This window comes from Dipodomys ordii, unplaced genomic scaffold (assembly GCF_000151885.1).
Source record: "Dipodomys ordii isolate 6190 unplaced genomic scaffold, Dord_2.0 Scaffold17, whole genome shotgun sequence".
In the NCBI taxonomy this organism is placed as follows: Eukaryota; Metazoa; Chordata; class Mammalia; order Rodentia; family Heteromyidae; genus Dipodomys; species Dipodomys ordii.
Window position 1 is genome coordinate 12,434,023 of NW_012267233.1, and position 26,209 is coordinate 12,460,231.

Sequence of the window (26,209 nt, forward strand, 5' to 3'; positions counted from 1 at the left end):
ATGATTTTATTTATTATTTTTATTTTTTGGTTGATCATGAGGCTTAAACACTGTCTCTGGGCTCTTCAGATCAAGGCTAGTGCTCTACCACTTTGAGCCACAGCTCCACTTCTGGTTCTCTGGTTGCTCATTGGAGATAAGAGTCTCATGAACTTTGCTTCCCCAACTGGCTTTGAACCAAGATGCTCAGATCTCAGCCTCCTTATTAGCTAGGATTACAGATGTGAGCCACCAGCACCCAGGTGGTTTTATTTGTTATATACTTATTTTTGTTCTAGTACTGGGGCTTGAACTCAGAGCCTGAGTGCTGTCCCTGAGCTTCTTTAGCCACTTGAGCCACAGCACCATTTCTGGCCTTTTCTGAGTAGTTTATTGGAGATAAGAATCCTGCAGGGGCTTGCTACCAACCAAGATCCTTAGATCTCAGCTTCCTGATTAGCTAAGATTACAGGCATAAGCCACAAGGGCCTGTCCCTCCATGTTTTTAAATAATGTTAAAACAGTGATAAGAGGCCCAGTTTGGTGGCTTATGCCTATAATCTCAGCAACTCTGAGAAAGGCGATCATGAAGATGATAGTTCTTCAACTGAACAGAAGATAGTGAGCAAAAGTTAGTGAGATCTCTTCTCACCCAATAAGGCTACTGTCATTCAAATGGGGTCCCATTTATAGAGGATGTACGCATAGGAGGACTGTGGTTCCGTACAGCTCAGGCAAAAAATAAAATAAAAATGCAAGACCCTATCAAAAAAGAAGTAACTAAAGCCAAAGGAAGAGAGTGTTGAAGGCATGGGTCAAGTGGTAGAATGATTGCCTAGCAAAAGCAAGACCCTGAGTTCAAGCTCTAGTGCCCCATGAAAACAAAAATGGTTGATAATATGATTTGGTTTCATTAGGCTGATTTTGGAATTCTAGATTATACATTATATCAGTAAAATCACATAAAGGTAAGAACTCTTCATTGTTTTTTTCTCCTTTTTATCAGGCAAATTATTTTCTTTTTTTACTTTTTGAATATTTTTATTATCTTTAAGTAGTTGTACAGAGGGATTGCCATTCAACAAAACAGCTTATGAAAACAATACATCTTGATCAATGTCACACCTTTCAACATTCTCACCCACTCCTCACAACCCATCCCTTCCTTCACTTTTCTTAATCTTTTAGTATATGTATTGGATTTTTTTTTGCCTTTTAACAAATCCATTTATGTATACTATGTCACCCTTTCAACATCGTCACCACTGTTAGCCTACCTAATTCCTTTTTTTTTTTTTTTTGTCGGTCATGGGGCCTGAACTCTGGGTCTGGGCACTGTCCCTGAGCTCTTCAGCTCAAGGCTAGCACTCTACCACTTGATCCACAGCACCACTTCTGGCTTTTTCTGCTTATGTGATGTTGAGGAATGGAACCCAGGGCCTTATGCATGCAAGGCAAGCACTCTACCACTGAGCCACCTTCCCAGCCCCTTTATTTTTCTTAAATATGTAGTATATACAACAAATTCCACCCCCCTTCATTTCTTTTCCCCTTTCCCCTTGACCACATCCCCTCTTGTAAGTACCCATTTGCTGGTACTTATTTTGTTGGGTACTGACTTGGTCTTTCTAAAGAATTTTACTATTTGAGCTCTCCATAGAGTCTTTTATACTTTAGTTAATTCATTTGCAACCACTTGCATACCACCCAGTGTGGTTAATTATAGATTTATAGATATAAATCCATGTGGTTCTCTGTGTTTCTCTGGGTCTGGCTTACTTCAGTTAATAAAATCTTTCCCAGGTCTTTCCATTTCCTTATGAATAGAGCAATATCATTCCTTCTAATGGATGAGTAGAATTCCATTGTCACCATCATTTTTTCTGCTGAAAGGACTCCTATCAGTGACAGTGATTAAGGTGCTCATACCAGAGCTTCAAAGTACCAAAGCATAGTGAGTGTAGATGCTCTAGAGATGAGTAAATATATACCATGATTCATGGCGTATGAGTTCTCCCATCCTCTGAGCTCTGCAGTCTAGCTCTAGATTAGGACCTAGACATGTCTGGATCCATTATACACTCCTTGGTCCACATAGAAACAGTCACACCTCCATGTGCATGCACTTTGAGCTTCTCTACCTTTGAGGAAGCTTCCCTGAAAAGGCCAGGATTCATCTAGACCAAAGAGAAAAGTCAGACGTTATTTCCTGCTCCATCCCCCTGGCTTTTATTTTGAAGGCTTTGCTTCTATTTTGAAGGCCTTTGATGAAATTTATTTTAATTGGACGTGCATTTACAAGTAATGCTCTGTTTCTAGGTAATGTTTGTGTCAACAAGAAGCTTTGAAGTATCCCTTTTCAATTTGATTTGTCTTTTCCATTTTCTCTCAAGGTATAACATTGGCCTTCACAGGAACATATTTATTGGTGAACTTTGCTCCCAACATAACTCAAGCTATCTCTGCGAGAACAGTACAATATTACTTTGTTGGCTGGCAGTTTCTGCTCTATGTGGTAAGAATGCAAAATATTTTACTAGCCTTGAAGTGTATTATTCAGATCACCTTTATCTGCAGGTGTTAGAAAAATGGATGCAATCTTTTCTTCTTAGCACAATACCTGGTTAAGAGGTAAATATACTTGACCAATATTGAAGTATTTGGAATACTAGTTGACAGTAGAAGCCTCTTTGAAAAAGTCCTTGAAAAGGAACAGACTGAGAGGAGCAAGTGATGATGGTATGAAGCTAAGAGATAAGGAGGAAGAAGAGTTGAATAAGCTAATGCATACATCTGCAGATATTCATTTGAAATTTTTATTTGATACAGTGACTATAAACAGTGGTCATAAAAAAAGACATGGTCAAAATAGTAGATGGGTAACTCATTACAGAATTCGACCAAGATTGGAAAATAAGAAAATTCTAGAAACAGCAGGTAGTAATAAGAAAAGTGGGATAGTCTAGCTGAGCATTTAACCAAGAAATAGACTGGTAAAACAGTAAACTCAATAAAAAGAATAAAGCATCCAGAACCATACTTTTTAGGATTTTAGAAAAGGCCTCAAGGGCTGGGAAGGTAGCTCAGTGGTAGAGCGCTTGCCTTGCATGCCTGAGGCCCTGGGTTCGATTCCTCAGCACCACATAAGCAAAAAGCCGGAAGTGGCGCTGTGGCTCAAGTGGTAGAGCACTAGCCTTGAGCTGAAGAGCTGAGGGACAGTGCCCAGGCCCAGAGTTCAGGCCCCACAACCGGACCAAAAAACAAAACAAAACAGAAAAGGCCTCAAAAAGCTGTCTATTTTAGTCTTCTGTCATTTGGGTCCAGGGTCGGGGGGGAAAAGAGGGTAGCAAAAAAAGCCCGATGCCAGTGTCTCACATTTGTAATCCTGGCTACTCTGGATTTAAAAGGTTGCTGTTCAAAGCCATCCCAGAAAGAAAAATGTGCTAGACTCTACCTTCAAAATAATTAGCAAAAAGTAGGACTGGAGACATGACTCAATAAGCAGAACACCCATCTGGCAAGTATGAGCCCCTGAGTTCCACTTTTAGTACTACAAATAAGCACAAAAAGGCAAAGCAAAGTAGCATAATCCTACTTTTATGTGCAAACCTTTAAAAGTGCTATTTACAAGGGCATGTGACAAGAGTTATATAACTCTGACATCTCTATATAGTCTGACCACTGGAACAAAAGTATTCACGGTCATTTCTCCCTCTTTACTCTTTTCTCAGATTCTACAGTTTTTTCCTTTTTTTTTTTATTTATTTTTTGTCAGTTGTAGGGCTTGAACTCAGGGACTGAGCATTGTCCCTAGGCTTTTGCACTCAAGGTTAAAGTTCTACCAGTTTGAGCCACAGTGCCATTTCTGTTTTTCTGGTGGTTAATTGGAGACAAAAGTCTCACAGACTTTTCTGCTGGGGCTGACTTCAAACAAGATCCTCAGATCTCAGCCTCCTAAGTAGCTAGGATTTACAGATGTAAGCCCCTTGCAACCGGCTGTTTTTACTGTTTTAAAAAAAAAAATCCTCAGACTAGAGTGTGGTTCAAGCAGTAGAGCACTTGGTTTAGCCTTTCTGGGGTCTCTCTTCAGACTTTGTATCTCCCCTGCCCCATCTTTTTAACCTGTCCAAGATAATGCAGTCCCTTATCTATCACAGCTCTCATCAATCAACAATAAGCACTAAAGGAGTTTTAATCTCTGTGAGCTATTTCTTTTCTTTATACTTTGTTGAATATTTCATAATAGGCCAGACTTGAAGTCTTACCCACACATTACTACCTTTTGCCTCTGGGCAAAACAAATTCTCTATGCAATAAAAGAATCGTATAGCCTGTGATCAGAAAATTAATACCCTAAGTTAAATCCTTTGGAGACTAAAGATGCATCAAGTCTTATTTCCTGGAATATACTGAATTGCTTGATGATGATAGGACTTGTTTTGACACCAGAGAAAACACCTACATATATATATTTCTCTTGAGGTGTTAGTGGAGATTGAATACAGGGCCTTGTACATGTGCTCTACCAGTGATGCAAGTATTGGGGCTTGAGCTCAGGACCTGGGCACTGTCATTTAGCTTTTTTTTTTTTTGTCAGTCATGGGACTTGAACTCTGGGCTTGGGCGCTGTCCCTGTGCTCTTCAGCTCAAGGAGAGTGCTCTACCGCTTGAGCCACAGCTCCACTTCCAGTTTTCTAGTGGTTTATTGGAGATAAGAGTCTCACAGACTTTCCTGCCTGGCCTGGCTTTGAACCATGATCCTGAGATCTCAGACTCTTGAGTAGCTAGGATTACAGGCATGAGCCACTGGCACCCGGCTCTCATTTAGCTTTTTTTCTCAAAGCTGGCACTCTACCACTTGAACCACAGCTCCACTTACAGCTTTTTGGTATTTAAGTATTTGAATAGCTAGGATTACATGCATGAGCCACTGACCCAAACTACTTTTTACTCAACCTTATACTTTCACAAGAAAATAATCTGAAATTAATTATAATTGTTTTGCCATTTTCCTAAATCACTTCTTATATTCATTCATTAATTTATTCAACTGATTAGGCACCTAGGTTATAGAGAAGAATTCCTACAGCAGAAATTGTACAGTCCTGGAGAGAGCTAGGCTTCTGTAAAATCATATTATGATCATAAAAGCACTTTTGAAAGCAAATTCCATGTCGAAGAAAAATGTAACTAATTCTAAATACTTATAAGATAGCATAAAAGAAATCTTTAATAAAGTCACATTTGAACCATGCTGTTGGCATCTAGCATCTGTATTCCTTTAAAACTTAATTCATTATTTATGTGCATCTCTACAGACCCTGAGACTGATCAATACGCACTAAAATCTTTAGCTGAAGTTTGGCTTAACCCTATTAAACATCTTAGTAATAAACATTTAATCTTCAGATGTGGCAGAGTCTGTGCTTTTTCTGCAAAGTATGACTTCAGTGACCATAATTACACTAAGACTGTTTGTTCTTCAGCAAATAATTTATCTACCTGTTTATGTATTACACCAAGTATAAATGCAGAACTGGAATTGCCTTTCAAGACTGATTAAATAATTTACGAGTAAATATATTTTCCAAAAAATAATTGCAAAGCTGCATTCCAGACTTGTCCCTCTGATAACCTTTCCTGATGTGTTGACCTGGCACACCTGGATGTCTGCCTTACCTTCTGTGTGGCCATCAAGTGAAGCCCCACAGCCAGGAGGGCCAGGAGCTCATCCTCTGTCTGGTGCTATTTTGCACTAAGGGGATTTGAGAACCTGGTATTTCCTAGCTGGGAAGAATAAACTGCCCTTACTTAGGCACTAGCACAGCCTTTCCAGACCTGTCTGCCATAGATTGCAAGTCCCCTCACCATATTTGGCAAAAGTCTAAAGCAAGTGGAGTTTCAAGATCAAACTGCCAGGGAGAGATACTGTGTAACATGATCTGTTTGAAGAATCCATTTCTGGAAGCAAGTTAAGAGCCTAAGGAAAGAAATGGGTAAATAATTGTTGATATTCCTGCATGCCTAAACTTATTTGATGACAGGGCCTTGTTCTTGAAGGAGTTTTATTGGTAATACCTATTAACATCTTCTGCAGAGAAGGATAGGGAGAAACACAGCCCTAAGTCATAGTTACTTCTTTGGCAGGCTTGATCAGGGTTGTTTTTTCCACTCAGATTGTCCAACTAATTATTCAAATTGAGATCTCTGTGGCAAACATAAAGTCCTTCATAAAGTAATCCACACAGTGATCATTTTCTCTCCTCCAGACCAAAAATTAAAGCAGCAGCAGAGACTTGTCTGTCATTTGGAGCCATTCAGTACCCCAAAGCTAATTATTGTCTGCCCTTCTGGCAAAGCTGCTTAAAATAACCGCCATCAGGTGCTTAGAACCTGAAGGGAAGAAATGTGTGTACAAGACATCAAGGTCTTCATCGCTATGTTCTCCTGCAGTTCTGTCTCAATGAGAATGGCGCTTTCACCCCTGCTTAAGGAAAGGCTTTGGCAGGATAGCTGCCAGCACTCTGAGCAGACAAGCATATGCACCGCTCTCACTGTACTCTGATTTACCTGTTTAACAGCTCTACATGCACCATCTATCCTCTGCATCTCAGTGATTGGAAGCCAGTGCTTGGAGAGGTCCAGTCACTGGCCCAAAGCCACCTAAGTAGGAAGTAGAAGAGCCAGAATTCAAAGCTAAACTGTCCTCATCTGGGGTGGCTAGAAGGGAGCATTCCTCCAGACATCTCTCTATGCAGAACTAAGAAACCAAGGATCAAACCTTTTTTGTCCAAACTTGGCCTCAAAGAGAACCTTTGTAGAGCCCACTTCTTTTGGACAAAGTAGCCATACCAAAGGCTATGCCTACAAGAAAGAGCTTGGTGAGACAAGAGGAGGTAGAGCCAGATTCATATTTTAGCACCAGACGTGGATCATCCAGTGACACCGTTGCATGTCTCTTTTGCCACTTTATCCCTCAGTTTGCCAATGTCTTCTCTTACCACTGAAAACTGAGTGATTGAGTCTAATTAGACTGGAGGACCAATCCAGAAAACCCAAACTCAATCAGAAAACTCATTCTGAAGAATCTATTCCATTGGAAAGACTTCAGGAACCAAAACCTGGATTCATTTTCTATTACTTCTGTAACAAATTCTCCTAAAGCAAGTGGCTTAAAACAACATAAATTTATTGCCCTACAGTTTACTAGGCCAGGTCTCAGTGGACTAGCTGTTGGGCAGGTGGTATTCCCTGCCAGAACCTCTGAGGATGAACCTGTTCCCTTGCCTTCCCCAGAGGTCCTCAGCTAGGGTCCTTCCCACATTACAATTCGAAGGATTTGTGAAATTGCAATGGGCCCTCCTGAATTATCCAGGATAATCTTCCTATCTCAGGTTCATAGTCTTAATAGAAGTGCCTTGCCATATGGGATAACATAGTCCCATGTTCTGGAGATTTAGGCATGGACCTCCTTGGAAAGCCATCATGCTGCCTGCCTAGGGCTGCATCATGTAATCCTTCGTGCCTCAGTTGTCTCATCTGTAAAATGGAGATATGATGGTGAGGATTTCATAAACTGATGCAAATAGAAGCCTGAAAATAGCCGGGGTGCCAGTGGCTCACGCCTTTCTAATCCTAGCTACTGAGGAGGCTGAGATTTGAAGATCGAGGTTCAAAGCCAGCCCAGGCAGGAAAGTCCATAAGACCTTTATCTCTAATAAACCACTAGAAAACTGAAAGTGGTGCTGTAGCTCAAGCAGTAGAGCACTCACCTTCAGCTGAAGAGTGCAGGGACAGCGCCCAGGTGAGTTCAAGCCTCACAACCGACAAAAAAAAAAAAAGAAAGAAAAGAGAGAGAAAAAGAAAGAAAGGAAGGAAGGAAGGAAGGAAAGAGAAAGGAAAGAAAGAAAGGAAGGAAGAAAGAAAGGAAGGAAGGAAGGAAGGAAGGAAGGAAGGAAGGAAGGAAGGAAGGAAGGAAGATGAAAATAGTGTGCAGAGGCAGGCACGCAATCAGAGTTATCATCTCCCTGACCTCACAGAGTGCAATCAGCAGTACAGTCTTTTCTGGGGCACAGCAACCTGCAAGATCACAACTACTTTAATATTGATATTTTCAGAGAGAGAGAAAATGTTGCAGTGGAAGAGCTGACATTAATTCATTCTGCTTGAATATTTTATTCCTGGGAGCTAGGTGACTTCTCAGCACAAGGCGGGGAGCCTAATACAACTATAGTCGTTCAGTGAATAGTGAGAAGTTGTGTTTTATTTCTCTGAAGCCACAGAAATGGGGTTTGAAAGCTTTTCAAAGTTCCACATGTTTCTTTAGAACTAGTAACAACTTCCTCCCCGTTAGCCCACCAAAAAATAAGAGTCAGCATGTAAGTGGACACGGCTTCTCCACTCCTGTGCTGGCTCGGGGAGAGCGCTGAGCAATGAGCGCAGGGCTGCTCTGAGGGTCCCTCGGAGGAGCCATGGAAGCCTGGGCTTGCAGACACCTGGCTGAGGGCATTCCTGTTAACCACTAGCAAGGTGAGCCAAGTCTGGGACACCCAATGTCCCAGTGTCCCAGTGGCAGCCTTAGGGAAGGCAAAGAGATGGCACTTTAATAGCTTTTTAGCATGGCTCAATTAAATTAAAGTCCTGGCAAATTAGTCCTATAAGGAAAAGTGAAAAACATCGTTCTTTTAATTTAGCAGAAGACAAGTCCAAAGAATGGTCTAATTTTCCATTTTAGATGAAAAGGTTTTTAAATGAGAAAGATAACATCCTGCAGCTTCCCAAAGCCACCGAGGATTCAAGGAAACCAAACCAACACCAAAAAAACAAACAAACAAAAAAAAAACCTTCAAACAGAAATTGAAGTTGATTGAGAAGAGACTCTAAGTAGAATATCATCTTGGAAACAATCAAGTTCCTAACTCCAGGCATTTGTTAAGGTGGTTATTAGTATTTATTGAAAGGGGCTAGATTTAATATTCTTATAAATCCGAAATGCTTTCTTGTGCTCCACTCAAGCACAGCACTGATGTGCAATAACCTGCACTTAATGTGAAATAACTGCTGAGGGATGGTGTAACTGTTTGATGCCAGGATTTTGATCGTAACCTTGTAACATGGAGTCACTCAAGTGCCTAACTCCCAACAATTTTTAAGAAAAAAGGTTAGTGCTTTTACTTCTCTGCTGTCAAGAAAGTAAACCTTCATATTTATGATTTCAGCTCAGAGATATCATCTCTTCTCAAAATGTTTGGCTTTGGGTAAGACTAAGAGTAGCCAAAAATGTTTTTGAATGTTAAAACTAAAACCAAACTCGAAATTATGGTTTGGTTTTGTTTTTTAGTTTCATTTAACAGGAGATCTCTTCATTTGGCAAAGCTGTTCCTAGTGAATTTAAGGTATAATCCAGGTATTGATTCTACAAATATGCATTGATCAACTATTGAAAGGCAAGAGTAAAATCAGACACATATCAGAAGTTGATTGCAGTCATCCAGGGAAGAAGGCGGAGGGGAGGGACTCAGGCCCATGCCACAAGTCCTGTAGTGAGGCCATTCGCTGAGGGGTCAAAGGCCCCAGAAGGAGTAACTTGAAATAGGGAATCAAGAGTTAAGTGTTGGGGCTGGGAAGATGGCTCAGTGGTAGAGTGCTTGCTGTGCATGCATGAGGCCCTGGATTCAATTCTTCAGCACTACATAAGCAGAAAAAGCCAGAAGTGGTGCTGTGGCTCAAGTGGTAGAACACTAGCCTTGAGCTAGCGCTAAGGGACAGTGTCCAGGCCCAAAGTTCAGGACCCACGACCGACCAAAAAAAAAAAGGTTAAATGTTGAGCACACTTGTAATCCTAGAACACAAAGCTGATACACAAGGATTGTGTTTGAGGCCAGCCTGGACTACACAGCAAAACTCAGTCTCAAACCAATCAAACATTAGCCAGGCATTAGGGTGACTCATTCCTGTAATTCTAGCTACCCAGGAGGCTGAGCTCTGAGGAGCTTTGTTTGAAGCCAGCTGGTGCAGGAAAGTCCGTGAGACTCTTATCTCCAATTAACCACTAAAAAAGCCAGAAGTGGAGCTGTGGCTCAAATAGTAGAGTACTAGCCTTGAGCAAAAAGGCTCAGGGAGTGTGCCTAGGCCCTGAGTTCAAACCCAAGACCAGAAAAAAAAAGAATCAAATATTACCCATGCTGGTATGGCATTGTCTGTTAAGCATGCAGACATGTAGATAGTTGGGCAAATGAGACTGGTGCCACAGGAAGTTAGACTGGGAGAGCTACAGTGATTTGAGCATCACTGGTGGTACATAGTCTATATGGCTGAAGCTCTTTATATTGTTTCCCTGTTTATAATCATCCCAAGGAATGTCAATCCCCTTCGACTTTTATGAGAACACTGTGGCGTTCTGAAGACTTTATATAGAATAACTTATTCTTTTTCATTTGCAGATTTTAGAAATACTAGTTTTCTGCATCCTCCTCTATTTCCACAAAAGAAAAGGAATGACGCACATTGCAATCCTGCTGGCTCTGGTGGCACTGCTGGGTAAGGGCCTGTGTTATGTTCTTGTCAATTTAGTCTGGCTTCAGACTAAGTTGTAAATGAGCATTCTACTCCTGTCTCACTGTTCCCATTTCCCGATAGAAAAACACAGAGTCTAAATTCTACAAATTATAGTTTGCATGCCCACTACCTAATTGATATGTATTTAATTCTTTTTATGTGTGTATGAGGACACCTAGAGTTTTACTGATAAAGACAACCAATGTCCTTTGCCTTTATTCTGAAATGTTGTTCCTGTGCCATAAGTTTTTGTTTCTTCTGAGAAATCTCTGTCTTCTGTGCAACCTCCTCTTCTGATTTAGGCATGATTTATTCTTTTTCGGTGAGGATCATCTCCATGTGGCAGGGGAGCTGGTGTATGGGTTACTCTAACCATGAGCTCTGTTAGGACAGCATCATATCTTGGGTGCTCTGTTCACCTGGATGTGTTCAATGGCCAGAGAATCTCCATCTAAACTCTTCAGTTCAATATTACTCTGCATTTTTAAGGATGTACAGCAGAAATTCAGCACTCTTTCCAGGCCACCAACCTTGTTCAGCCTCCCATGGTTTGCATATCCACACCTTTCACAGCCTGAACCATTTCTTGGGTGTTCTTAAAGTGATGGTGAAAATTTGAACCTCTTGATTTGCATGAGTTTGTGGGGTTTTCAAGGTCAAGGGAGTAGCAAACCATTTCTACAGCTCACCTCAGGCCACTTACAGGAAGAGATGTTTGTTCTTTTCTTTTTCTATCCTAGGGTTTGAACCCAAGGGCTCAAGCTTGTTAGGTAGGAACTCTTACCACTTGAGCCACACTCTCAGCTATTTAATTCTTTTTTTAATATATATGAGGATTTTTTTTCTTCTTGGCCGAGTTTCTATTTTTTACTCCAATTATTTTCCTTTAAAAATAATCAATACATTATGGAAAATCTGTAAGAAGATGCAAAATTACATTAGCAGAAATATAAGATGAATAGGAGACTACACTCAGCTCCTAGAAGATAAAGAAATGCATAAAAATGTTAAGACAGAATATCTGAATATTTAAATCAACACCTTTTATAAATCCTGAAAATGTGGAGTATTCCTTTTGTCTAGTGGCTGTGGATCATCTTCAAAATTGATTTTATAATTGACCACAAAGATTTTATAATTGACCACAAAAAAACACTCTTTGAAGTAGTACAGAGCACATGCTCAGGACACAATGAAATAAAAATAGGAAATAATAACAAAAATAGAAACCAACAAAATCCTACCACCTGGAAATGTTAACAACGATACTCTCAAATTATAGCTGGGCAAAGTAGAAGCCACAACTTAATTGCAGCATGTATTTTTAAAAATTATTGTGAAAACACTTAACATTAAAACAGTTAATGACTAATTCTGTATTTAGAAGAGATTAATTGCTTTAAATGTAAGTCAGGTCGCTCAGCTCAAGGAGTTAGAAAAATGCATGAACTAAAACTAAGGAAGGCAGAATGGAACAAAATTGATAAAAGCAATAATTAGTGTAGTAAATATAAAAATAGATTGATAAGTGCCTTCAACAATCAGTTCTTAAAAGACAATAAAATAGATCCTCGATCAGGTAAAAAAGAAAGATCACAGTACTCAAGATTAGAAATGAGATGTAGATGGATAGAAAAATTGTACAGATATGTGTATATATTTAACACAACTAAATTGATTATATTTCTTATTTGTAAGAAACTTAAAATATGATTTTATTGTGCCAGTCCTGTGGCTTGAAATCAGGGCCTAAGAGATGTCCCTGAGCTTCTTTTGCTCAAGGATAGAGCTCTACAACTTGAGCCACAACTCCACTTCTGGCTTTTTGTTTGTTAATTGGAGATAGGTGTCTCACAGACTTTCCTGTCCTGGCTGGCTTTAAACCACAAGCCTCAGGTCTCAGCCTCCTGAGTAGCAAGGATTACAGGTGTGAGCAACATGCACCCAGCTATAAATTATTTATTGTTAAAAGAACACAAATGGAAGAAATAAAGTAGTTGTCACAAAGCCATCTTCTAAAAACGAACCAGGCCTAGACATTTTCAAAAGTAATGTCTTCAAACTTTTAGGGAACAAATTATTCTGATATTGTTGGAACTATTTGAGGACATAAAAAGAAAGTTTTCATTTTTTAAAACATAATCAGATAATACTGGTCCCAACTCTGAACAAGATAGCACAAATATAGAACATTATGAACTAATTTCACTGCCAAATATTGACGCAAAAATCCCAAATGAAATATTAGCAAATGGAACTCAGAGCAAATCGTGCTTCATGACTAAGTCATCTTAATGGGACTGGATCTTTTCCTTTGTAACACTTATCACAATTTGTACTTACATACCACACCTTCTTTCCAGTGCCTGTGTGTCATTTACAAAAGCTGATTACATAATTGACCACAAAAATTGTTATTGTTATGATATTATCTTCCTGGCCAGATGAATTCCATGAAGACACAGAATGTCTTTTGTTTATACTACCTAACTTTACCTGGACCCACAATAGAGAACACACAACATTAACTAAGAGGACAGTTCTTTTAAGAAATTAATTATTATAATTTGTTATGATAATGTGTCAAAAGGAAAATACCAAGGTGTTGGTCAAGTGATACAAACTTTGATTCATAAGATGAATATGTTCTGGGGATTTAATATACAATTGGTGACTAATGTTAATAATTGTATTGGATATTCAGAATATAAAGAAAATAGATCCTGAATGTTCTCAACACATACACACACACAGATAATGATATAAATTACTTGATTACCTGATTCTGATAATCATTTCCCAATATATAGGCATATTAACTTGTCATGTTGTACACCTTAAATTTATACAAACTTTTTATTTTTCAATGATATTCTAACAAAGCTTGGAAAATGTGTAAAAAGGAAATATCATGTAATTATCTCGAGAGGCCTTAGAGGCATATTCAAGTTTATGGTTTATTACTAATAAGGAACTGAAGGGCAGAAGTGTTTACATTGCAGAGGAATATTGCAGAGGAAAATAATGCCAACCCTTCACTGTGTTTATCTTGCTGTTTGAGTATTTTACAATGATAATTAGTGACTTTTATCAGAAAAAAATGGTTATGAAAGTTATGTAATAGCTCTGAAAAATATTTATGCTGTTATGTGAAATGGAAAACACAGCATACTTACCTCTATTCTGACTGAAAGCATGTCTGAAACACAACTAGAAATGAATTGGAGGGAGTGGATGAGTGCAGGTATTTTCTTTACTGCTGCTATTGCACTGGTTTGTGTGGTAGCATAGAAGAGGGCAGTAAAGAGAAAGAGAACATGAGGACAATGAGCATGAAGGAATCTGGCCTCCATGAATGGTTTCCTTAGCTTGTGATTGTGATTGCCTCTCTTTTGCACATCTATATATCTAAATGCTTAACTGACTGTTTATAATTTTATCAATTTATTGGGTTCAAGGTGGTGTGTGATATGGATACCTATCAATGGAAAAATTAAATCAAGCTAGTTAATATATCCATCACCACAGCTACCAATTTTTATGATTAGAACATTTCACACGTGTTTTGTTTTTGTTTTTGTTTTTTGCCAGTCCTGGGGCTTGAACTCAGGGCCTAGGCACTGTCCCTGAGCTTCTTTGGCTTAAGGCTAATACTCTACCACTTGAGCCACTGCACCACTTCTGGCTTTTTCTGTTTATGTGGTACTGAGGAATAAAACCCAGGGCCTCATGCATGCTAGGCATGCACTTTACCACTGAGCCACATTCTCAGCCCCTCAAATATTTTTAATCTTAACAATTTTCAATGTTCTAGTCTTGCTGCTTTCTCCCCAATTTTTAAATGTCCATAGAATCTCAGCCAAATGGGGGAAGCATAGTGGCTTTGGGGGTTTTGTTGTTGTTTGGGTTTGTATGTGTTGTTGTTGTTGTTTTGAGTTCTATGGCACAGTTTTGTTGTTGTTTGGGTTTGTATGTGTTGTTGTTGTTGTTTTGAGTTCTATGGCACAGTGTGGTGAACATGGTTAAAGACACAGGGTTTCCTACAGGAATCTGAAGTCTGTAAGCATAGTCCTTTCTAGGATCAGGAAGCTGGGAGAGGCGGGAAGTCCTGCTCTATCCTCAGCACACTGTGGTGATTTAAACAAAATTAGCAGATGAAACAGTAACGACTGTGATCAGAAGACATGGATCTAGGATCCAGCCATCTAGGAAGTCCTTGGGATGGAGAACTAAGAATCAATGGAGACGACCAGATTTTTTTAATGGGGTCAGTAGTATATTGGGGAAAAGAATGATATTGTAACAGTAGAAGAATATGTTTATTGTTAGAAATTGAGAAGATGGAGAAGGTTACAAGGAAAAACCATAAAAATTATGTCTTGGAGCACTGTAGCACCGTTATGACAGTGTGACTGGCATAGCCTGGAAGGCTCTGTGCCGCTGTTTCAGAAGCTTTACAGTCAGTGGCTGTCAACACAGTAATTTCCCTCCAGGTGATTTTTCCAAAGGAAATAGGCAGAGTTGATGGACAGGTTTATGTTCAAGCCTCAATTTTAATATTAAGAAAAAATAGATTCAATTTATATGTCTGAAAATAAGCAATTGCCAAAATACATTACACATTTGTACAGAGACAGTCTTTATAGCCAATAAAAGTCAGGCCTTAGAAGAAAACTTCATGGCAAGTAATGGCAATTGAAACAAGTTCCTAAGTAGTGCATGCCATATGATTCACATGCTGTGATACTTCCTTCCTCACAAATATAGAAACAGGGGCTGGGAAGGTGGCTCAGTGGTAGAGCACTTGCCTTGCATGCCTGAGGCCCTGGGTTCGATTCCTCAGCACCACATAAGAAAAAAGAAAAAAGCCAGAAGTGGTGCTGTGGCTCAAGTGGTAGAGCGCTAGCCTTGAACTGAAGAGCTGAGGGACAGCACGCAGGCCCAGAGTTCAGGCCCCACGACCAGACCCCCCACCCAAAAAAAAAAAACAAATATAGAAACAGTGATGCACTCAAATGCACTCAAAATGGTTTCGAACTGTTGAGATTACAGGTGATTTTAGTTGTTCTTTCCAGGAAGTTTTACATTTTTTCCGAATTTTTTTAATGAGCTTATGTACTTTAATAGATTTTTTTTAATGAATTTAAAGTTTGTTCAAAGAAAATAGTTTATTCAGATTCTCAGTGCTTTGGATAACAACTGACATTATCATAATATAGTTTCTTCTAGCCTTTTTTTCTATAAAAACATGAGTATTTTCTATTTTTATGTATTCTATCAACCATCTTCCCTCCAAAAAAACTTTAAAGTATTTGACACTTGCCTAAAAATACCTTGCTGACTTAAAATGAATGGTGAATAAGCAGTTGGTGTTGTTGTATGCTTCAAAAAATTAATGGTTAACTGGTTAACTATAAAAATTGATAGAAATTGATAAAAGTTCAATAAAGAATTCTAACTTCTGCTGGACACTGGCGGATCAAGCCTATAATCCTAGCTATGCAGAAGGCTGAGATCTGAGGATTGCTATTTGAAGCAAGCCCAGGCAGGAAAGTCCACAAGACTTATCTCCAGTTAACCACCAAAAATCAATCCAAAATAGAGCTATGGCTCAAGTAATAAAGCACTAGCCTTGAGCACAAAAGCTCAAGGAAAGCACCCAGGCCCTCAGTTCAAGCTCCAGGATCAAAAAAAAAAAAAAAAAAAAAAAAACTCTAAGTGTGTTTTTTTGTTGGTTTGTTGTTGTTTTTTTTTTTAATCAGATGCTGGCTAAATTAGATGACCTTTAAGGTCCTCTGCAGTGCTGAGGTTCCTGGCCAATGGAAAAGTGTGTTCAACTCCTTCTCCATTAATTATCCCTTGGGGAGATTCAGCTATTCAGATCATGTGATCCAGTTTCAGACACAATGTTTGGAGAAGAAATCAGTATCCCTGAAGAGCTGACAAACTTAAACTAAAGTGACACACAGATCTCTGTAGATATTTTAAATTCTTAGATTAGCCAAGTTATGACTGTTGTCATGATTAATCAAATACAACATCTGAAATATGTTAAAAAAAAAAAAAAGACCAGGGCAAAAGATATTGTAAGGTGTAGCAGGTTGTAAGACCCTCTTGGTTCAGATTGGGGATTTATTGATAGAATTTGTCACCTGGTTTTCTCTGGTAATTATGAATTTTAACTGGAAGAAAATGCCTAACTTAGAAATGTGCCCTTGTCCCTTTCAGATTAAAGCATATTTTTAGGTTTTTGGAAAAGGAAGTTTCTTCCTAGTTAACTTTCATGTATTTAAAACATATCCTCTGTATATTTATATAGCATATATTTTATATGTTGTTCTCTTTCTTCATATGAGAATATAAAACTAACCAGATATATTATGACCAAATAGCAACTTAGGAAATATATGTCCTTTACATTGCCTGTGATTTATAATTATTTGATGCCATGTAAAAATTGTGAACTTTCCGTGAGTTTCAGCTAAAACATGAAATTGTAACATAACTTTAAGGGACCTGAGACAGATAGAAAACATTGTGTACTTCATAGAGAAATGTGAGAAGAAAATATTTGCTATTTTTTTTCATACTATAACTATCAAGACCATTTTTCTTGCTTTTTTTAAATTGTTGTTGTTAATTCAGTCCTGAAGCTTGAACTCAGGGTCTGGTCTCTTTTCCTGAGCTTTTTTTGCTAGTCCTCTACCACTTGAGCCACAGTTCCACTTGTATGTGGGGTGTATGTGTATGTGTGTGGGTGTATGTGTGCATCTTTGTGTGTACGTGTATACATATGTGTAGTTAAAAACAAGAGTCTCACAGACTTTGTACTCAAGCTGACTTTGTACTACAATCCTCAAAACTCAGCCTCCTGAATAGTTAGGATTATTTGGAATCCATGAAAAATTTGTTCTCATAAGGGATAGGTCCCTCTTTAGCACAGAAAATAAACAGATATTGCTTTGTAAGTAGATTTTAGTTCACTCAGAAATGAATAGCTCTGGTCTTGTTTCTCATTGCTATCTCGCAAAAAGTATTTTTAAGGAAACTTCTAGGCATCTACTAACAAAAACGTTCACATTCAGACTTTTCACAGCTCTTGGTGAACTCAGAGTATTTAGTTTTCCACTTTCCAGTCTTCTCATCTATTTAGATTTCAATTTTTTAACATAGTTCAATGGTTTCCCATTAATGCCACACTGATGATCCGAGTTGCCTCACCCCCCTCCTTTATCATTTTTGCCACCCAGTAGTAATTAAAACTCCACAGCATCCTTTCAAAAGTTAGGCCTAGGAAATAAGCATCTGGCCCCCAAGATAGAAAACATCCAGGCCCACAGTGTATCTCTAGATAATTAAAGCAATTTTGAGTCCAGCACACTGAGCAGTAAATTCTTCTCTATACCTCTTACAGTTGTTTTCATTCTGTAAGCATAAAATTGACCCATTTGCTACTCCACCAGGTAACCTGAAGCTATGTATCTGTAAATCTGGGTCAAATGTGTACTTTATTTATGTTTTTGTTTTCTCTTCCAGCCTCAGTGACTGCTATTTCAGTAAAAGCTGTCTCAGGCATGATCACTTTTTCTATGACGGATAAAATGCAACTAACTTATCCAATCTTCTACATCATGCTTATCATCATGATAGCATCTTGTGTTTTCCAAGTCAAGTAAGTTAGCTTCCACATACTCACTAATCTTTCAACGTCTCTACACTTCTCTGGGCATTACTCTCTATTGGTTTTAGATGACAACTAAAATTAGATAAAATAGATTTCTAAAGGTGAAGGGCCTTCAGCTTACCCATAGCCAACATGCCTTGCTTTCTTCTTTGCATCCAATAATACACTTTTACTAAGCCTTGTCTTCATGTCTTGTGTGTTCTTAAGTGCGGCCATAATCCAGCTAAGTGCGCTTTGATGCTTTCCTGATGCTCTTCTGCTTGTAATTAATATCCATCATACACAGGTTGTCATTAGCAATAAATCAAAGGGGCAAGTCCACATCCAGAATTTCATTCTAAATATGGAAATTTGTGAACCCTTCACCTTCATTTCTTAGCTCATGCTCATTAACTGCCCAGAGATGGACAAAACCAGACATTTGGCCGGGAGGAAAATCCTTTCTCCAGAACTTTGCATCTTTGGCCAGAATTTCCTCTGCACCCACAGGATTGCAGAATGATTGTTTTATGTTTCTCTTGGGTCTTAATAGTGGTGACATGGAACATTTTCAATTTCTGTGTTCGTCCCTCCTCCATCTCCATCTGCTATAATCACACACATTGTGATTATGCCTCTGCCTGCTGGGCTTAAGTTAGCCAAGGAGATTTCTGTTCACCCTAAAGTGCTATGTAAAAGCACCAGCCAAGTGCCAGCTAGGAAGTTAGAGTTCAAACAGAGAATGCAAGTGGTTCCTTCCATAGATTGCAGAAGTATAGTCATTATTGGCTAGATAGAGGCTGTGGAGGGATCAGGGAGAAATCCAGTCCCTTTTGTTGTAGTTGTTGTTTTGGTTTGGTTAGTTTGAGGGGGAGGTGTTATTAGGGTTTGTGCTTTCTAGGCAAGCACTCTGCCACTTGAACCACACCTTCTGGCCTGAAACCCAGTGCTTACCATAGTTTTATTTGTCCCTTTCTCATATAATACTGGGTGTGCTTGCAATATTTGAATCTTGCTATTGTGTTTCTTTTCTATTCTAAATTAGTTGATACTGCAGTGGTATGTTTTAGGACTGAGTCAGTATCATTTTCCCTAGGCTTTGCTTTGTGAATTTATAAGGCAGACACAATCGCTGGTCGATGACATCTTGTGACCCTTATTTAACTCCCTGTAGAACTGTGGATTTTGGCCCTGGTTGCCCATCATCATCACCTGAGGAAGTTTAGACATACATGTGAGCATGCCATGTTACATGCATATCTCCCTGCAGTTATATGTCCCTACATCCATGTATGTGTGCATATGTACTTGGGATTGACCCAAGAGATTCGTTGTTCATTTGGGTTTTTGTTTTTTCTAGTTGCTGTAGAGTAGAACCTAAGCATTGGACTTTTTTTAAGCGCTTAGGTGATAGTCATGTACATCTCTGCTTTGGAACACAGTCTGATCCTCAGCAGAGCAGCACGCCGCTGTGTGGGAACCTGATTCCTGATGGTGGCCAGAGTAAGAAGCTGAGCTTCCACATGTGCGCTGCAGCTGGAGCACTGAGCATGGTTTTTGAAACATTAAACATTCCTTTGCTTCTCCGTCTTCTTTTTTGGCGCGTGGCATGTCAATGGATAGCTATACAATTCCCCAGATATGATATTTAACAGATTCTAAGGTCTATTCTAATGAATCAACCCCAGTGTGATACTGGTCCAGCAGCCTGAATCGCTTCCAACTCAAACTTCTGTGGCCTCGGAATATGATTAATTGCTTTTCATTGTTACTGTTGTTGGTTTAAACAGACCATAAAACCTGACATCTGATCTCATACATCAGATGCATATAAGCTATGACTGCTGATTGGAAATGCCCTTTTGCTGCACTTCCTTTCCCTTTGTACTTGAAGCTAAAGAACATGTATTTCTTGAGGTTATTGTTAACTTTTTGCTGAGCGTTTCTAAGCCCAAGCTTCAGTAACTGCCTTCTACTCTAGGTTCCTGAATCAAGCCACAATACTCTACACTACAACAACAGTGGTGCCAGTTAACCATATTTTCTTTACAACCAGTGCCATCATCGCAGGTGAGTCTTGGCTTTCCTTATGTCAGTTGCTTCCACCCCAGCACAAGCATAAGTGAAGTTTCTCTCACAGTAAATAAGGGAACCAAGGAATGAGTGATGAGGAACAGTGGAGTCCATATTCCCCCCAACCTCGACCCAGTGTCTGAATTTCTTCTACTATATCATCTAGAACAGACCATACTATTGATGCTCTCTGTCTCCTGAGACAGCACAGTCTCATTATACATTAGAAAGTATTTCCTTAGAGTGGAGCTGAAACTAGTCTTCAAGTAGTGAACACTCATCATGTTCTCTTTTCTGCAATAGTCCCTTTGCCAGCCCTTCCAATAATCAAAGCAATTGGAAGATCCTTTCTAGGCCTATTTTGGCCAAACACACCAACTCTATGAACTCTTTCCTACCTGCCCTCTTAGATAGAAACTAAAACCTTTTCTTTCCTGGACTGCTTTCTGCTGTTGCAGCTCTTATATTTTAACATCCTTTTTTTATTATATTACAGATACAATAGTGTTTTTTAAGTACAGATATGAAATTTGGGCCTAACCAAAATAGTGAACCAAAAGCAAATTCAAGTAGATCATTTCTAAATCTGATATTCACATACCCTAATTCATTGGCTTATTTGTTGTACTTATTACCATCTCATCTTGAGGGTTCATTTCTCAATATAATGTTTCTGTATGTTGAAGCTAATTAGGGACTATCTATTTCCTAAACTACATGATTTCTTTTATGTTATAGAAGTCACTTTTCTTGCGAGTGGGCAACTTTTTAAAGTAATTAATTTTCAGTTTCTCAAAATTGAACCCTATGTTTAAAGAAAAAACTATATCCCAAAACACCATTTTTAATATCTTTTGCTCTCTGATAAAAGAAAGTACATATTGACATGCTCTAGAATTACTAGAAAATGAAACTAGGACAAAAGAAGAGTTACAAATGTAAAATGAGGAAGAACAATAAAAGGGATGGCATTGGCCAAGACAAACTGAGTGATTGAATTGCAGTCCCTTTGTATAACTACTTAAAGATAACAAGAAAAATAGGAAAAATACCAATAACCAAAGATGAAAACATAGTAACCATTAATATGCAGAAAGACACGGAAAGCTGCGCAGTTCCCTGAGCCGGCTTTCTAGGTGGACAGGAGGGCTGGGTCTCCATGTTCAGCACATGAAGTAACTGATAAATACGTTAGGAGGTCTGAGACTTCCTGAGAGTGGTGACAGTTTATCTGATTGGTATTACCTGAAGGACAGAAATAAGCTTCACTTACTATTAGAAGTAAAAAACATCATACAACTAATATACATAATTATACATATGGATAAACATAAAACATGAATTTAACTATAGAACTACTTAGGAGAAAGGGAAAGGGGAAAGCAATAAGAGGGCGGATAAGCTTGAAGTACATTGCAACTCTATATGAAAACAGCTTAAAGAAAATTGTTGATCAATAGAGGGTTGGGGATGCTCGGAAAAAGAAACAGGCTCCATTTTAGGGAGGGAAACTGGTGGAAGGAGGTAAGGCTAAAAGGAAGATAAAGAAAAGGAATGGAGTCAAAATAGATTGTATCTATGAAAATAGAACAAGGAAACCTGCCGCAATTGTTTTAGGAAGGATCAGAGAGTGCTAGAGGGGTGAGATTGTAAACATTCGTGAAAATGTCACGATTCCCCCTACCCATATAACTAATTTATGCTAATAACAAAAATAGAATGCATAAAGTGTAGAGAGGATGTGGAGAAATTAAAACTGTAACTTATGCACTGTTGGTCAAATGTAAAATATTGCTGCCATTATGGCAGACAATATGGCAGTTTCTCAAAATTTGAATTACCATATAATCCAGCAATTACACTTCTGAGAGAACACCCAAGAAAATGAAAGCAGGATCTTAAAAAGATATTTTTACATTTGTGCCAATGGCAGCATTAGCCACAATAGCCAAAGGGTAAAAGAAGCCCAAATGACCATTGACAGATTACTACATAAACAAAATATGGTATAGACATTCAATGAATTTCAAGAGAAAGAAATTCCAATTCATGCTACAACATGGATGTAACTTGAGAACCTTGTTCTATATGAAATAAGTGAATCACAAAATGACTATGGTAACATTCCATGTTTGAAATACCTAAAATATTCAAATTTACAGAAACAAAAATGTTGGAGGTTTCCAGTGACTATGAAAAGTATTAAATGGGGAGTTTGTTACTGAGAACAACTGAATTTTCAAGTTTTAGTATGAAAACTTTCTGGAAGTTGGCTGTGCAGCAATACCAGTAGTTTAACACCAGTTAAAAGTTGTTAAGATGGTAAATTTTATGTATATTATACTATAATATTTTAAATAAAAAATGATTCTACACTTTGAAACAGAGGTTCTACTTCTAACCAATTCTGGTAACAACAAAACTCCTAAAACATAAACAAATTTATTGCTATTTTACTAAAGCATGAGTATTTAGAAACAAATTAAATTTCCCTTACAGAAAAGAATATCATGGTACATCAGCTTAGAATAACATGAAAACATTACAGTAATTACTAAGATGTAGCAATCTGGAAAAAGCTTCAGAAATGTTTATTCATTTGTTAGAGCTGGACTTGGCTTCTTCCGATGAGATGCTCATTCTCTAAGTGAAGAGGTAAGGCTGAAACTAGGAAAGCTCTCTCACCTGGGGACGCGACTCATCCTGTTCATCTCTAGCAGTGGCTCATGGAAACACTCAGTAAATATTCACTGACTGCCTAGCAACATTCCCCCCCTTCTCTCTCTCCCCGCCTTTCCTTTTCCCTTTTCCTTTCCCTCCCTACCTCTCTCTCCCTCCCTTCTTCCCCCTCCCTTTCTTCCCTCTCTATCTTTCTTTCTCTTCTCTCTCTCTTTCTCTCTCTCTCTCTCACACACACACAAAACCTAATTCCAGATGAGTTGTAATTTAAAGATATCTTGTTTAATAAAAGCTCTACAAAGGCTTTGAACTTTAAACCAATAAGAAATTATTGAGACCAACAGAGAAAGAAGAAAAGCTAAATGTGCATGATTCATGCCTTGTATTCCACAGCCTAGAATGAGAAAACAAGAAGGAGATGGGAGAGAGGTTGGCCAAGGGAAATGAAGCTGAGACTCACACCCCCAGTTGCTGGAGTGTCTTCCAGTGCCTGTGTGACCAGGCACACAGACCCCAGAGCACATCCAAGAGTCACAGCAGAGATAGCAGCTTGCCATGTCAATAAATGGCCTCCGCTCCACCCAGGCTCTCACGGGCTTGCTGACCCCAGATCTAAAATCCCTGATGGAAAATGGTTTTGTTCTGGGGGGAAATCCTGGGCTGGAGAAGAAATTTCTGCTAACAAGCTACATTAATTTTTTTAATAATGGCAGTCACAGTGAATGAGTTCTGCAAACCTAGGTAAATCTTTTGGAGTAATTTTAAAGCATGCCACATAAATACTGTTTTTTTGTTGGGTTGTGTGTGTTGATGTTGTTATTGTACCGGTAAGAGACTTTGAACTCAGGGCCTGAGTGCGTTCCGTTAGCTTTGTCACTCAAGTCTAAATAAAGCTCTACTACTTGAGCTCTACTTCCAGCTTTTTGCTAGTTTTGGAGATAAAGAGTTCCATGGACTTTCCTGCTGGGGCTGGCTTCTAACCACCCACAATCTCAGCCGGCTGTATAGCTAGGATTACAGGTATAAGCCACTGGCACTCAGCTACAATACTATTGAATGAGCATTTACAAAGTAGCCATACTTGGAAACAATGTATCAACATAATTATAAAAACAATGAGTAACTATTACACATACTCCTTCCCAAAAATTAACTTTCTCCTCTTACACAGGTATTGTATTTTACCAGGAATTCCTTGGTGCTGCCTTTCTCGCCGTGTTTATATATTTTTTTGGGTGAGTAAATATCTCATAGGTAAGGTATGTGAAACTCCTGTTACTTTTATATAGGATTTTTGGCATTGTATCTAAGGTATAGAAAATTAGAAAATAATGTAAGAAACACTGGTTTCCTGAGCACTTAAAGGACACATGTTTTTCAGCTTAACACTCTTCACAAGGTTCAGTGTCTTTGGCTTTGTGATTTGGGTCTCCCTCTGAGGGCCCTGAAACACTGGAGATTTTTCAGGTTCCTGCCAAAGTGAGGATAAATTCTGCTGGCCTTTGTAGTTATTCCACAGATCCCACCATGCCTTTAGGAACCCCTAAATTACATCTCAGTTTGAGAACCATGCTGCCTCTAAGATGGCTGAATGAAAGGCTAGGTGTAGAGTAGATCTGTAGGTCTAGGCCTAACAGCCTCAGGTGAGTAGCATCACTTTCTTGTGTTAGAGTGGCCAGCTACTCCTAAGATTGGAGGGCCTCATTGTTAGCATTGCTGGCAAACAGAGCAGAGCCTTGACAATACATCAGAAGCGTCTATTGGCTCCAACTGGCACCCCATTAATGCTTGCTTAGCTGCCTCTTGATCTGGTATTCAGCATAACCATTGTTATGCAAACTTGAGCCTAGACAATTTGCAGCATAGGAAACCATCTATCTTGAAAATTCAGTTTCATAAGACATTTGGGTGAGGCCAAACTTCTGGGGTCTGGAAACTATGACTACTCTTATGGCCAAGGACAATGAGATTTCTTAGAAAATTAAAGAATAAATTGTTTTTCACTCATGTTGCCTGCCAGTAATGGGTCTGGGCATGCATGGATAGAAAACGAGACCTAGTGTCTACCCAGAGGAGCCTGAATTAGCCTCCAGATGGGAAAAACCTGGGGCAAAGATTTATTGGAAGCTGCCCAAGTCTTGGTTCTGGGTATAAATATTATTGGCTACAACAATTAAGACAAGTTCTAGGCAGCTTACCATGAGAAACAGAATAAACAAAATGGATAGAATTTATGTCATGTAGAATGTAGAGGTCAGTTATTTACTATCAAGATGCTTCAGAATTCTTGTGTTCTTGATATTTTCTTTACAGGTGCTTTCTGTCATTCCTTGGTGTATTTTTGGTGACAAGAAATCGAGAAAAGGAACATCTGCAACAGTCCTACGTTGATTTTGGAAGTGTTCCTGGTAAGTTTATATATACATATATATGTATGTATGTATGTATTTATGGATGTATATGCGCTTTAACTTACAGACACACATAGCCTTATGAATGAAACCTTTGTTGATACTATTTTTATTAACATAAAAACATTTTTGCAGTGCTAAGGTTTGATCTCAGGCTTTCACCCTTACTAAGTAGGCACTCTACTACTTGAGCCAATTGATATATTATTTTCAAGGTAGGAGCTTGATTTATGATCAGGCCAGCCTGGACTGTAGTGTTTCCCTTAGTCACTGGGATGATGAATGTGTACCACTGACTCAGCCATTGTACTTACCCTAATAGCTTTGGATGATCACAGGTATGAAACACCGTGCCCAGCCGTTAGTTGAGATCGAGGGTCATGAACATTTATGCCCAGTCTGACCTCAACCACAATTCCTCAATCTCTACCTCCCAACAGATTAGCATCAGGAGCTTGAGCCACTACACCCAGCTAAAATATAATTCTTAACCTCAAAAATGTACATTTAATGAAGAAGCCAAAGATGATGCTCTTATTATAAATAATAGTTTATAGTAGGTCAGTTTTGCAAAAAGCACTGAGGTCATAAAAGAAGTGACCATGGTTTTGTTTTTTTTTTTTGGTTTTTTTTGGGTCCGGTCATGGGGCCTGAACTCTGGGCCTGGGCGCTGTCCCTCAGCAAATCAGCTTAAGGCTAGTGCTCTACCACTTGAGCCACAGCACCACTTCCGGCTTTTTTCTTTTTTTTTTTTTTTGCTTACGTGGTGCTGAGGAATCGAACCCAGAGTCTCATACATGCAAGGCAAGCGCTCTACCACTGAGCCACCTTCCCAGCCCCAGAAGTG

At 38.9% G+C, this 26,209-nt stretch overlaps 1 protein-coding gene across 1 annotated transcript in view; it reads left to right on the forward strand.

Annotated features, from left to right (window-relative positions):
- Window positions 1-26,209, forward strand: part of Nipal2 (NIPA-like domain containing 2) — a 77,296-nt gene that overhangs the window by 48,330 nt on the left and 2,757 nt on the right. Inside the window, exons 6-11 of the mRNA XM_013012394.1 lie at window positions 2,373-2,494; window positions 10,422-10,518; window positions 18,073-18,208; window positions 20,181-20,269; window positions 24,123-24,186; window positions 25,265-25,359. Of these exons, the coding sequence (XP_012867848.1) occupies window positions 2,373-2,494; window positions 10,422-10,518; window positions 18,073-18,208; window positions 20,181-20,269; window positions 24,123-24,186; window positions 25,265-25,359 (603 nt within the window). The remainder of the gene's footprint in view (window positions 1-2,372; window positions 2,495-10,421; window positions 10,519-18,072; window positions 18,209-20,180; window positions 20,270-24,122; window positions 24,187-25,264; window positions 25,360-26,209) is intronic.